Raw genomic sequence first — 13,203 nt, forward strand, 5'->3', positions numbered from 1 at the left:
AAACATCTGCCATTACGCGCTATAGGGCGCCTCAATCTGCTTTGGCTACGCTTGATAACACCGGAATGAAGGATTTCAGAATGTTCCGTTAGATCATGTATTCAACGAATCTGCAAATCATGTATTCTATCAAAACTTTTTTTTTATTCTATTAACAAAAAAATAAGTAGTAACATGTACCTCATGGTGGCATCGATCCACATTGGCTTTTATTTAATAAGTCGATGACAGTGATTATTTTAAAAATAATCCAAAAACATGTTTAAATTAAATATGGATCCATGTATAAAAATGTGAGCGTGGATAGAGTATAAACCCGATTGTGGGGGCAAGCCAAATTATATCACAATTAGGCAACCTGCCAAATAGGCTAATACACGAACAAGCCTCGTCATGCATAATTGCATACGCAACCTCTGAGATATCATTTTTATTATATTATTATTATTATTATTTATTTATTTATTTATTTATTTTTTTGGGGGGGGGGGGGGGGGGGGGGGGCAGGGGGGAACCTTTTTTTCTTGGAAGAAAAATAGCATTTAATATAAATATATTTAGGTTGTGTTTTTCCATCGTGTGTATTTAGTTTTGTTGTTTCACCAAACCATTTTTCTTGTTGATAAGTTATTTCTTGTTGATCAGTTATGACCGACCGGCACATCAAAACAATAATCATATAAGTGCATTATAATACATAATATAATCATCAATAATGAAGTGCAATTAGGGGTGAAAGGTTAATAAAGAACGGATAAAAAGGCCAGAAAATAACGAAAAAGAAAAACCATACCCGAGACTAGACCAACCAAAACTTGACATACCCCAACATGAAGTAACAAAGTTTTCTTTTTTGAGAAATTAAATTACCTCCTATCTTTTATTTCTATAATTATTCTTACTCACTATAATATAATTATGACAAATCATCATTCAATTTAATTTTATTGATATATTCCTAATATAGTCTTAATGAGTTAGTTAAAAAAATATGAAATGATGACACTTGTCATAATTTCATTGGGTAGGAACATTTGTAGGCATAAAAAATAGGAATCAATTTAATTTCTCTTTATTTTGTGAATGACTAAAGGTGTATTTGATTGTGAAAAACTGTTTTCATTTTTCAAAAAATTATTTTCAGAAAATAAAGTTGAGTATTCATTATTAGTTTTCAATGAAAATTATAAAAAATGTGTTTAGTTGAACCGATAGAGTTTTTACTTTTCATTTTAGATATTTTAAAAAACTTTGAAAAAATTGTAAAAATTATTTTTCTAATTTACACACAATTTGGAAAATTGAAAATTTTCATTTTCATAGAACACTTTAGAAAACTGAACAAACCAAACATGTTTTCAAAGTTTCTAAAAATCGAAAAATTTTCCACAACCAAACGCACCCTAAATAATATAAAACTAGCAGGAAGCTTGAAGGAAACTTACAATTACAAATGGATAGCCAATATTAGATTTTGTAACCAGAAACCCAATTGTGTTTTAGTTTTTCTATTTCTATGAATAAATCAATTAAACAAGTAAGAAACAAAGTTATCAAAAATAGAATCTCTACTGTAGCTATTGGATCATAACCAACACACAAATGGCAGTGTCGCAGTGATAGCAATCACATTCAATACCAATCTCTTCAATGAATCAACCAACACATAATAAGTATATAACAAAAAACAACATGAAATAACAATATCCCACCAACGGGCCAATACAAGCCCAAGATCGTTTTGCCACTTCACAACTAATTAAGGAATAAATGATAAATATCCTCTGTGGCCTTAAGGAATAACTATATTTTAAACTAGATGGGTAACCCGCGAAATCTGTTGAGACAAATAATGAAGTACATTGCATAAATTAGTATCCAAATTAAAGTATGTTGTTATTCTGTCTAATTTGCCATCAATCGGATGAATGGAAATGCAAGTACAAATTGATTAATTAATTGGTCATTGTGGCAGAATTATTTTATATTACGGTCACTTTTGATAAAAAGATTATAGAGTTGGTTCCTTTGACAGTAAAACATTACCAAAATGCTCCCTTTGTAGAAAAATATTACAAAAATGGTTCGTATACATAAAAATATTACAGAAATAGTCCATGAACAGAAAAGGATCACACAAATGACAACTGTGGCAGAGAAAGATTACCGAATTTGTCCCTGTGGCATAAAAACATTACAAAATGCTCTTTGCTACATAAAATGTTTATATAATTTGTCCTTCTGTAGAAAAACATTACAAAATTGGTCCATGTACCGGAAAAGATTAGAGAATTATATTGTTATATCTTGCAGTTAGCTCATTATTGGACTAAATGCAATAAATAGCTGACTTTCCCCCTTTTTTTCATACTTATGTAGCATAGTATCTTATTTTTTTCATATTACAAAATTATACATTCTAACTACTCGTCAACATCACATGCAGACAGTGATATGGCATAAGATACATGCCCATTTCTTGCATGTATCCCCTAATTAGGCTAAATTGAAGAAATTGCATCAGGTTACTATTGTTGTTGTTGATTGTTCTGCTTGGTCAACATATTAGCAATGGACTTATATTATAAATCCAAAAGAAACTGGAATAATCAGAAAATATGTTTCCATTTTATGATCTTACCTAAACTAACTTGTAATGTTTGCCATCCTATATCACATATAGTGAATAAGCCAAGTCAACAAATATTAGTTCCAACTTTTAACCAAGAAGTTTTTCAATTTCTCCAACTATTATTTTTTGAATTAATTTATCTTATATCATATTTACGTCAAACAAACACATCATTGAACCGTGCATTGCATGTGAATTTCACAGCAATTGATGTCTTCTCAAAACTTATCTATTTCACAAATTAAAATATCGTTTCACTTAATCCGTTTCAAAAATTAAGATTTGTTAAATAAAGAAGAAATATTGATTCTAGCATATAAACGTAGCCTGGGGAATTTCAATGGAAGTTACTCATAAATGATGGATATACCCTTTATGAAATGGCACTTGTAGTGCAAAATAGAATAAAAAAAAACCTTCAAATAAAGGCTTCAGAAAAATGAGCTGACAGCAGATTTAGAAGCCAAGGAAAGAATAAATGAAAATTTGTCGTTATTTTTAATATTTTTTTTGAAAAAAAATATGGAAGTCGGGTTGTCTTTCTGCCTTCTGAATTCTAGATATCCATTAAAGTCAGATCTACAATTCAAAGTATAAAAAGACATACCTGATTTACGAACTAATCAACTGAGGCGAAGGTTTGCAGAAGTGGTTTTGTGGATCGATTGTTAGAAGGCGGACCAACTTTGGTGAGTCGGTAGTGTTGGATTGAACATCGATCAACATCAGAAAATGGTTACTATTATTTCCTTTCGAGTAAAATTCTAGAGAAAAAAAACACAAAGTCAGAAAATTCGTAACTGAATTTAGATGTAGATTATATATTAAGAGATAAAGATTGCAGAATGCAGATGTCAGTCTCTTGATTAATAATAATTTGATAAATTCAAGCTTAATTAAAGTGGAAATTAACAAACTCTGTTTCCCCTTCTTTTTGCGATTCTGATTCCAGGATTCTTTATCCCACAGATGAGCTTCATATCGTCATGGTCTTGTAGTCATCTCAGCTCCTCTGTTATAAAACTGTATGATGCAGAGTGCTTGCTTGAGGGACGGTTCTGTCCAATATTGAAAATGGGGTCGAGATCAAAACATGATAGGTAGAAGTTATGTATGTAACTCTTAAAAAGCAACTAAAAACATGTCAAAATAGCAAAAATAAAAAATTCAATACTGATCTGAAAAAAACTGCAATATTTGTGCTGTCAAAAACAGGATAAAATAGCAGCAAATACATGCTGTCAAAAATAGCATAAAAAAATTATTAATGCCAAAACATTAAATAATAAGTTCTAAATATATACTTTATGTTGTTATGCATTGCAAGTTTGTATCTTCATTCCCAATCATCTTTGATCTCTTTTAAAAATGCTACATTTTCATAATTCTATAATCAATAAAAATCATCTTTTATCTCTTTTAGAAATGCTATATTTTCCTACTTTTATAATCAATAAAGACAAAGTTAATAATAATGAGTTGTCCGTAAGAAAAAATCCAAATGTTAGTAAATGATCAGGTCAGGTGTAAGATTTATTTTTTTAATTGAATTTTGTTCTTGAATAATGTGTAATGTTGTTTGTCCAGTAAGATCTGTAGCACTTATATCTCCACCATGCTGCAGATTTTATAAAAAATAAAAACAAAATAACTACCACATGTTTTCCACGACTTGCATTCTACACTGCTGTCAACTCCTCCATTACTCATCTATCACTTCCTGTACTGGTTTCTTCTACTCTTTAGGGTTCACAAACTCTGTAACCCCAAATTTGTTTGCTGTTGAAACCACACAAATATATGAGATTCACCATTTATCTAGCCGTTTTTATTCATATTTTTAGGCAGAAAAATCTTACCAAGGTCAAATCTATTGGCATTAAGATGAAGACCAACCATCCTTCAAGCACCTGCAATTATCGCACCTTCAGCACCCTGATCACAAACAAATCATTACGTTTTTTTGGCCATGAATGAGTCTTTTTTGAGAAAGTTAGAAGTTGTAGAAAACTGACAGCAAGCCCCACAGCTCCCAATCCAAAAATGGCAACATATGAGACTTTTTTTAAGTTTTGCAATGTTAAGAGTAGCACCAAGACCTGAAAACGGAAAGATTATTTGAGACAGGAAAATACCAAATGGAATTGTACGCGGAGAATGTTGATTATAATTTGTTTTTGTACATGTAGAGATCCCACAGCTGAGAACACATACTTTGTCAACAGGAGCAACATGGTTGATTTTGGCAAGACGGTGTATTCACCGAAGGTTGAAGTTCTGACGACATGGAAAACGGGTGTTCCGTTGAGAAAAGAGTGACAACTCAGTTTACAAACTAAACATTCAAATATTAATAAAGATAGGGTAACTAACAATTAACTACTTATACCTTCCCTTGAGTAAACTAAAATGAAGCCACCATATCTGGCATATTTTTTATCTCCATTCCAACCGTATGTGCCTTCAATAAACTAAAACATTGGAAACTTTGACATATTACGCCATACTATAAAGTAATTTTATAAACGAAATTAATTTTGGCAAAATTCATTTTACAAATTTAATGAATATTTTATGATACCCCTAAAATGGAAAACCATTCTATGCGTTTACAGTTTATCGTTTGTGATTTTAATGATTATCCTTGATATGTTTATGTAATATTATTTTAAAGTTTTAATAGATATGCAAGTATAAATATTTTTGTTAAAAGCATGATAAGCTTACAACTAAGAAAAATAATCATTTTGGCTTGGGCCTTTAACTTTTAAATAACACCAAATTGTATTTTTTTTTGTAATAAATGTTAATGTACTGTTGAAGAGCCATAATAACAATTTCGCTTGAATCTCCATATAACATATAAAATCAGCAATTAAGAGCTGTTGAATATAGTTACCTGAGGCAACAGTAACCCATGAACACGTTAAATCAATTACATCCTCTTAGAATCACCAATAGCCACAAAAGTAAATGAAACAATCCCTATTATCTGTCATTATGCAGTAACTTCAATTACCATCAAGAAAGAGGGCATAAAGAAGAAAAGAAACCCATTCAGTATGTGATCAACATTGTTGAAGAAAATTTTTCATAAAATGCAGCATATTCACTGCTATGAGTAAGGAAAAGCATTACAGTCGCACTTAATTGGCAACTATCCATCAACAATTTTTTTATTCTAAAACACCCCAAAAGCCCACATCACAACATAATTAGGTAGTCTTCATTGTTGTAGGTTTCCAAATAATGCCTGCATAAACTCATGTTAACACCAGAATTCCAGGACATAAATAAATATGTGCATCAGGCATATTGTCTACATATATGATCTATAAGCTTATCCAGTGAATGTTAAAGTTGCTTTGTCCGGTCCTTATAATCTATGGCTTTATTCAATAGAGGGGCATTATTGTCATTTACTGCTTACTTGCTTTCCCAGGTATTAGCAGAACTTTTTCCAAGTGTCCATTAATTCTAGTTATTCGTCCAAATGACAAATAATTCATTTGGGTAATAACTACAATTAATTACATCACAAATAATAAATTAAAACACTTATATCTGATCTAGAAGCATTAAAAAAATTATTATTTCTTACCTGCTCTGTTATTTTGACAAACTCTTTAGCCATATAAACCATGTCGTCTACAACTAAAGAAATTGAAATCATCTGAAATAGAAGGAAAAATTACAGAAAATAAAAAGAGAAAATTCCATCTGTTTCAATACACTTTCAACTTATGGGAGAAAGACCAACGAATACCTTGTACTCTGACTGGCACGTAGACCTTGCCTGAATTCATATGGTGGAGATAATGGCATGAATAACTTACTGTGAATCCTTGTGGAACACTGTATGAAACTGGTTGCAAGCAAGACGAAACTAAAAATCCCTAAGAACCTTAATCAGGAAAAATCTAGGGCAGCAAAGAACTGAATCGAATTGAATAACTAAATTAAAATAAAAAAACGAACTTGCACAGGAATGGTGAGAGGTGTAAACGGACAGAAAACCGTATCAGAAGAAGCCTGAAGACGGTCGCATCTGGTCTACATTCATGTACGTATTTGTTTTGATTGTCGGATGTAGTAGGTGGAAGCGTAGATATAATTTCGCATCAGTAATAAAAGGGCGAAATCGATCCCCGCTATTTGCTTTGATTGTCTGATGGTGCTTCATAAAGACGATGGATATGGTGGTGTTGGATCGCGTCTACAGAGAAACACTCACACACAGAGAGGGTTGAAGAAGGATCGAGATGAAGGCGGTTGGTTTATGGTACTGTATGGTAAGAAAAATGGTGAAGAAGAACACTAATCCGAACGTGATTGGCCAACAAAGCGGCCAAGCAAAGTAAAACAAGACGTGGCCAGTAAAATATAGATATTGACAGAAGCCACCCCTGCCATTTAGAAAGAAAGTAATGAACTGCCACAAAGACAGGGACCTACACGACAGGGAATGTAAGTTAAGGGATCAAAAGAGACAAATATGGGTGACATTTACTGTAGCTAAGACCATAAAATTTTAATATATACTATAATGACACCATTGTAATCAATATGGTTCCGCGATTTAAAAGCACCCTCCAAAATACAAATATTAATCTTTTTAGGAATAACTATATTTTATATAGTAGCCTCATTTCCCACAGCCAAATAAATGACACCATTATAATATCTAGTAACTTTAACTATGTATCCGAGTGATGAAGATCTCAAATCAATCCGCCCCTTTGATCCGAAGGCACAAAAGGACCAACAAGTTGGTATATATCTGAGAATTGAGCACTTTTGACACCCTTATTAACCTTTGCAAATTCCATGTCTATTGTTGTGTTGACCATTGGTCTAAACAATTTTTATATCTTTCAAGAAAAGAAGGTGAGAAATCTAAATAGAAAGAGGGTCTTCACCTATCCATACATATTTCCCAAACAATGTCATAAAATGGGAATGGAGTAAACAGTTTGTTGCAAAAGATTTCAATTTGTTCAAATAACCGAGTTAATCCGATCAGAAACAAAACTTAAACAAATAAGGTTATGGTAAAGTTTTTTTTAACCAGAGAAAAACCCTGTATGAAACTATAATTGAAAATTATGAACATTCATTGAAAGAGAATATAATGGTTCAAGGTGTGTTATTATTATATCCATATAAATGTATTATTACACGATGTTTTTTGAGACAAATTTTCAAATTAACCCATGTCATTCGATATCTAATAGAAAAGGCCATATGGCCATTTTGTAATGAAGTTGTGTTCAAGTAGAAAAGGCCATGGAGAGATGTGTTGTTCGACCCATTTGTGTTTCATTCTTTTAATTGTATTGCCATTCATTGTAACTTGTATACGTTTTACCTTGCGTTTAGTGCTTGGTATTCTTGTCATTGTTTGGCGTATTTCCACCTGTAAAAAACTAACTCAAATAGTTTGTTAAAGTTAAAAAAAAAAAAAGGTTTCAGATGTAGGGCAAAACCGATCCGACCCGACCCGGCTGTACCAGGATCAACAGGCAAAATGGCAAGACACTGGAGATGGCCTTATATCGTAAGAGGTTCTCCTGGAGGCTAAAACCCTCAAAGAAACCAGACAACGGAGGATCCTCCCGCACTCTCCAAATGCTATCTCGTATACTCTCTAAACCCTCAAGCCTCCGTTTTGTAGCCCTAATCTCATCATCTCAATCTCACTACAAACATCACCATCCTCCCCTGGTTCAAAACCCTACCTCCTCTACTTTCTTCTCAATCAACTCTCGCTATTTTTCCACCAATCGCGGAGACGGTAGTAAATCGTCCGATATCTGGAAGATTTCGTCGGGAAATGAAGAAAGCATCGAATCTGTGTTCGGTAAAGACACTGAGAGCCTCGAAGGTATTGCTGGTGGCGAGGATGCAGTAGAGGAGAAGTCTTGGTTTAGTATTGAATCGAAGGAGAAAGGAGGTAATGGTGAAGAAGATGATATTTTCAAGGTAATAGAGAGTGAGAGGAAAGGGACTGAAGTGAGTGGTGCTGATACGTGGGGGGCGGAGGAAGGAGTTAAGGACTGGAATTTTGTGGTGGGAGATCAGAAAGAGGGAGACGGAGAAGATGGAATCTTTGATATTGGAGATGCAGGGGTTTCGGAATTGGCTGAGCTTGATGTTAATGTAGATGAAAAAATGGCGAGTCAAAAGAAAGAAGAAGATAGATTACTGGAGATTGAGGAGAAAGCTCTATCAGAGGTACTCAAAGGTATATATACCTTTCATTACCAAATTCTCATAAAACTTGATAAATATCATAAAAATTATATCAAGAGATCTTTGTGGAAACTCTACTTCTAACTAGGGAAGTGGATCGAGCTTGTGAAATGCTGAAATACATATGGTATGGAAGTTTACCATCTCTCTGGGTTGAAGATATGATGTTAAATCGTGTCTTATGTTATGACTCTGTGATTCTATGTAGAGGCATGCCTTGATCCATTAGGAGAGGTTTGTTTGTGGATCCTCTTTAAGTTTTGCTTGAAAAAAACATATTGCAGCCTAAAATTAATATTCTAGTAGTAGTGGATCTACGAGCAAACCTTACTATAAAAAGAATAAGGGAAAAGTAAAGCAAGGAACTTGTACTTTCACCATTTTATTGATTTAGCCACTTAACTATTTGCTGTTTATTGCTTTGATCAAACTATTATACTTACTTTTGACCCTTTAGAAATACCATTTTCATGGTTACCCAGTTTTGATATCAGGGCAAAATACAAAAAAAGCACAACATAATCATTTTATCGAATTAGCCATTTAGCTATTATTTTCTATTTATCTAGCTGCCAACCATTGTCATAATAAATCATAAAAAAATAATACTTCGGTGACTAAATCAGATTTTTTTTAACCCTAGAAGTCTAGAACCACAGGTCTAATTCTAAATCATGCATTTGGTGAGTTGATTGGTGTGTGTACTTTCTTTTAACCCTTCCCTGCAACAAACATACATTTCTTCACCCAAAAAAATACCAACATACTTTCATTTTTTTACCAATAATAGCAAGCAATACCCAATATGTAACCCTAGAATTTGTTACTACAGGTCCAAATCATGCATTTGGCGACTTGATTGCTGCATCAGGGATCACAGATGAAATGCTGGATAGTTTAATGGCTCTGAAAGACTTAGATGATGTTCCAGGATTGCCCTCACTGAGTGCAATTGAAGACATGAGATATGAAAAGAACACCAGGAAGTCAACTAGGGCAGACATTGAGCGACAAAAGCAAGAGGAAATTGCCAAATCAAGGGTAAGACAGGTTGATACTCAGGGTAGGGCTTATGGGACTGGAAAAAGGAAATGTAGTATTGCCCGTGTATGGATTGAACCTGGTGAGGGTAAATTTGTCATTAATGACAAACAATTTGATGTCTATTTCCCCATGCTTGATCAACGAGCAGCTCTTCTTCGGCCTCTGTCGGAGACCAAAACATTGGGCCTTCTTGATGTTAATTGTACTGTTAAAGGAGGCGGTGTGTCAGGTCAGCATTCAATTTATGCAACTTATGCTTCTTTGAATTTAGCCACTTATTTTTTTTTATTATCTATATAATACACAAATAAATGAAACAGGTCAAATTGGTGCAATTCGTCTTGGTATGAGCAGGGCATTACAAAACTGGGCACCAGATCAATTCCGTCCTCCTTTGAAAGAAGGTAAGTAGATTTTTTGTTTGTTATTTAGACATTCTATATTTATAAGTTGTTCACTTCTTTCTCCATTAAGCAAGTAAAAAACAAACTGCACCTAACCTAGGACTAGGAGTTTTTTATTTACGTGAAAACAAATTTGTATAAATAATAGTGTGTGATTTATGTTTTTGGCAGTGGGTTTCTTGACAAGAGACTCGAGGATTGTGGAAAGGAAGAAACCTGGTAAGGCCAAAGCAAGAAAGAGCTTCCAATGGGTTAAGCGTTGATTGGGTTTTGATTTACTGTGTCAACTCAATTACAACCCAAAAGAGTCAAAATTGATAATTTGTAGGATCTTAACATAGAAAATGCAAAAATCATAATCAATGCCTTTTTGGACTTGGAAACCTTTGTGTGCTGTCTCTAGTTATTTTAGGGGTTTTTGTGGTTTGTTGGATTTTTGGTTACATTGAGGGTGGTGTAACGGTCACAATAATAATATTGTTATTGGATTTTTATAGCGTTTTTATTGCATTAAAATGTTTCCGTTTGTTATATGTAAGTTTGCTCCTATTTTATCTCAAACACAAAATATACACTAACAAATTGTACATTTACATCATATTTTATGTACAGCTTTACCTGTACAACAAATGTAAATTTATTCATTTATGCACCCAATTTGAAGCTTCAAAGTAATAAACAAGAATTTACGGGGTATGCATCCAAAAGGAGGAAAAAGATCGAATTTCATCCGGCCCACCCAATTTCCGAAGCCTTAGAATTAGATGCACAACCATACCCACCACAAACCCTAAAGCTGCACTCGATCCAACCAGCGAAACCGCAGTGCAAATAAGCACAACAAACGAATCCTCCTTCGCCTTCATATCCCTAGCACACATCGCTAGCTCAACACCAGCAAACAACAACAGCACACCTAAAACCCCAACAGGAAACGAGATCAAAATCCTTACGATAGAGCTCCCAAGTATCAACCCTAGCAACAATTTAGCTGCACCAAGTAACGCTACACACCCACCACTTCTCCCTCCGAACTTATACTGACCCGCTAACCCACCCGCCCCATGACAAGTCGGCATTGCACCGAACCAACATCCGGTTAAGTTCATCAACCCGACCGTTACGGAAACCGAGGTTGGTGTCACGGTTTTTTCGGGAAAAAGATCGGTCGATAGTTTGCAAACTGCGATAACCGAGTTAAGAATGGACAAGGGCAATTGTGGAATTGTGCCCTTCACAAACCCTCGTTTCCAAGCAGTTTTTGAAATTTTAACAAATTGTATAGAAGATGGCCCCAGTTTGAACCCTTTCAGCACTTTAGGCTCTCTTATAATTGCCAAAATTACCCCTAACAGGAACACGATAAACGCTGAGGGTAAATAACTTACAACGTTCCTTCTCCAGTTTCTTCGTTTATTATCTTGACTCTCTTCATCGTTTTCGTTTTCGGGTTCTTGGCCTCCACCATTAACAATCGTGATAAAGCAAAAGCAAACGATTGCGAGAACTAACCCATCGAGTCCTAACCAATTCCGATTCCCTTTGGATTTTGACGTTGAAAAGTCTTGAACTTTCCGTATGTACTTGACTGCAGTCATGGCAAATGATAGACCTTGTGCTAGCTGAATTCCCCTGACCACCGGCAACGGAATCAGCCGGTAAGCTAGCTGCATGAGACCGGTCGCACCCAGAAAAATTAAAACTGCACCTGTGCAGATTCCGGCGGCCATGGTCTCCGGGATCCCAAAATCGGGGTCGGAGATAGCCACCGCAGCAATTGACTTCATGGGTTGGACGGGCATAGGGACGCCGTAGATTGCTCCTGTTACGATATTGTAAACGCCGGTGAAAATCAATGTGGTGCCCAAGTTGAGGTCAGCGGCAAGTGTTAATGCTAAAACGATGGGTATGTAGGTCCCTAAGTCACCCATTGCACCGTTCAGTTCCGCCCATTTTGATCGGAAAATCAGATTGTCTTTCAGCTTTTTGGCCAGGGTGGTGGTGGTGACAGGGGGGGTGGTTCGCGGTGGGGATTGATAGTTGTTGGACTCCATGAGGTATGAATTGTAGTGTTGTAGTTAAATAGAGGGATTAGAATACCACCTTTTATAAGGATGGAGGGAATTGAATGTGCTATTATGATCTGATGTCACTATGTAAGGCATCTTTTAGTCAACTGCCGCAAATTTATCGTTAATAACATTGATGGGGTCAATTTGTTTGTTGTTCTCAAATAAATAACAAAAAAAACAATTGATTCTTATATATATTTTCAGAATAATTTATGTTTTATAGATTTGTATAATAAAAAATTACAAAACACAAATTATTGTTTATAAAGAAAAATTATTATGTGTAGATCACTTTATTTATTAAATCAGTAAAAAAGTTTTAACTGTTAATAAAAAATAAAATACTGGGTAAAATACACACCTACTTATACTCATCCCAAGTATTGTCTCGCAGTTTTTCCAAGTCACCATACAAGAAAACCACACAACAACTTAACACATCAAATAACAAAACGAAGGTTTTATATTATTTCTTGAAACGATTACATAGGTGTTCAAGTTCACCCTAGACTATGCCTCTACTATGCTACATCATACAAAACTATGGCTACTGCATAATCTGATCTTCGGGTAAGAAGTCCTCATTCTTGATTCCTCGCGTTGTTGTCTGCTTCATCGAAGATCATGTGGAATGTCCTTGGTTTCGGCGGTGCATTTAGTCTTGCTGCTTCGTTTTTCTTTGGACAGTTCTTTGAAATATGCCCATCATTTCCACATTCGTAGCACTTCTTGTTGTCGAATGTACAATCTCTGGAATAGTGACCGGTCCTACCACACTTATAGCACGTCACTTCTCCAT

At 34.6% G+C, this 13,203-nt stretch overlaps 2 protein-coding genes and 1 long non-coding RNA gene across 23 annotated transcripts; 1 reads left to right on the forward strand and 2 right to left on the reverse strand.

Moving 5' to 3' along the window:
- Positions 1 to 1,617: 1,617 nt before the first annotated feature.
- Positions 1,618 to 6,991, reverse strand: LOC145102283 (uncharacterized). 21 transcript variants are annotated; one of them, XR_013706094.1, is made up of 7 exons: positions 6,399 to 6,990; positions 6,234 to 6,305; positions 5,532 to 5,885; positions 4,847 to 5,103; positions 4,492 to 4,731; positions 4,288 to 4,411; positions 1,618 to 3,690 (listed from the first exon to the last, which is right to left on the reverse strand). It is a non-coding gene; the product is annotated as an uncharacterized LOC145102283 (long non-coding RNA). The 21 variants fall into 21 exon arrangements; XR_013706098.1 differs by having other exon boundaries at positions 5,532 to 5,624; positions 6,399 to 6,989; XR_013706105.1 differs by having other exon boundaries at positions 4,492 to 4,542; positions 4,648 to 4,731; positions 4,816 to 4,909; positions 5,022 to 5,103; positions 5,532 to 6,989.
- Positions 6,992 to 8,178: 1,187 nt separating this feature from the next.
- Positions 8,179 to 10,863, forward strand: LOC145102286 (Ribosomal protein S5 domain 2-like superfamily protein). The gene is made up of 4 exons (XM_079039671.1): positions 8,179 to 8,876; positions 9,717 to 10,157; positions 10,249 to 10,332; positions 10,504 to 10,863. The coding sequence occupies exons 1-4, from the start codon at positions 8,261 to 8,263 to the stop codon at positions 10,593 to 10,595; spliced, it is 1,233 nt and encodes a 410-aa protein (XP_078895797.1). The 5' UTR covers positions 8,179 to 8,260; the 3' UTR covers positions 10,596 to 10,863.
- Positions 10,864 to 10,881: 18 nt separating this feature from the next.
- Positions 10,882 to 12,419, reverse strand: MOT1 (molybdate transporter 1). The gene has a single exon (XM_079039670.1). It carries the CDS (start codon positions 12,384 to 12,386, stop codon positions 11,019 to 11,021), a length of 1,368 nt encoding a protein of 455 aa, XP_078895796.1. The 5' UTR covers positions 12,387 to 12,419; the 3' UTR covers positions 10,882 to 11,018.
- Positions 12,420 to 13,203: the final 784 nt, after the last annotated feature.

Source organism: Lactuca serriola, chromosome 4 (genome assembly GCF_051521515.1).
Source record: "Lactuca serriola cultivar US96UC23 chromosome 4, Lser_US96UC23_V15, whole genome shotgun sequence".
NCBI lineage: Eukaryota > Viridiplantae > Streptophyta > Magnoliopsida > Asterales > Asteraceae > Lactuca > Lactuca serriola.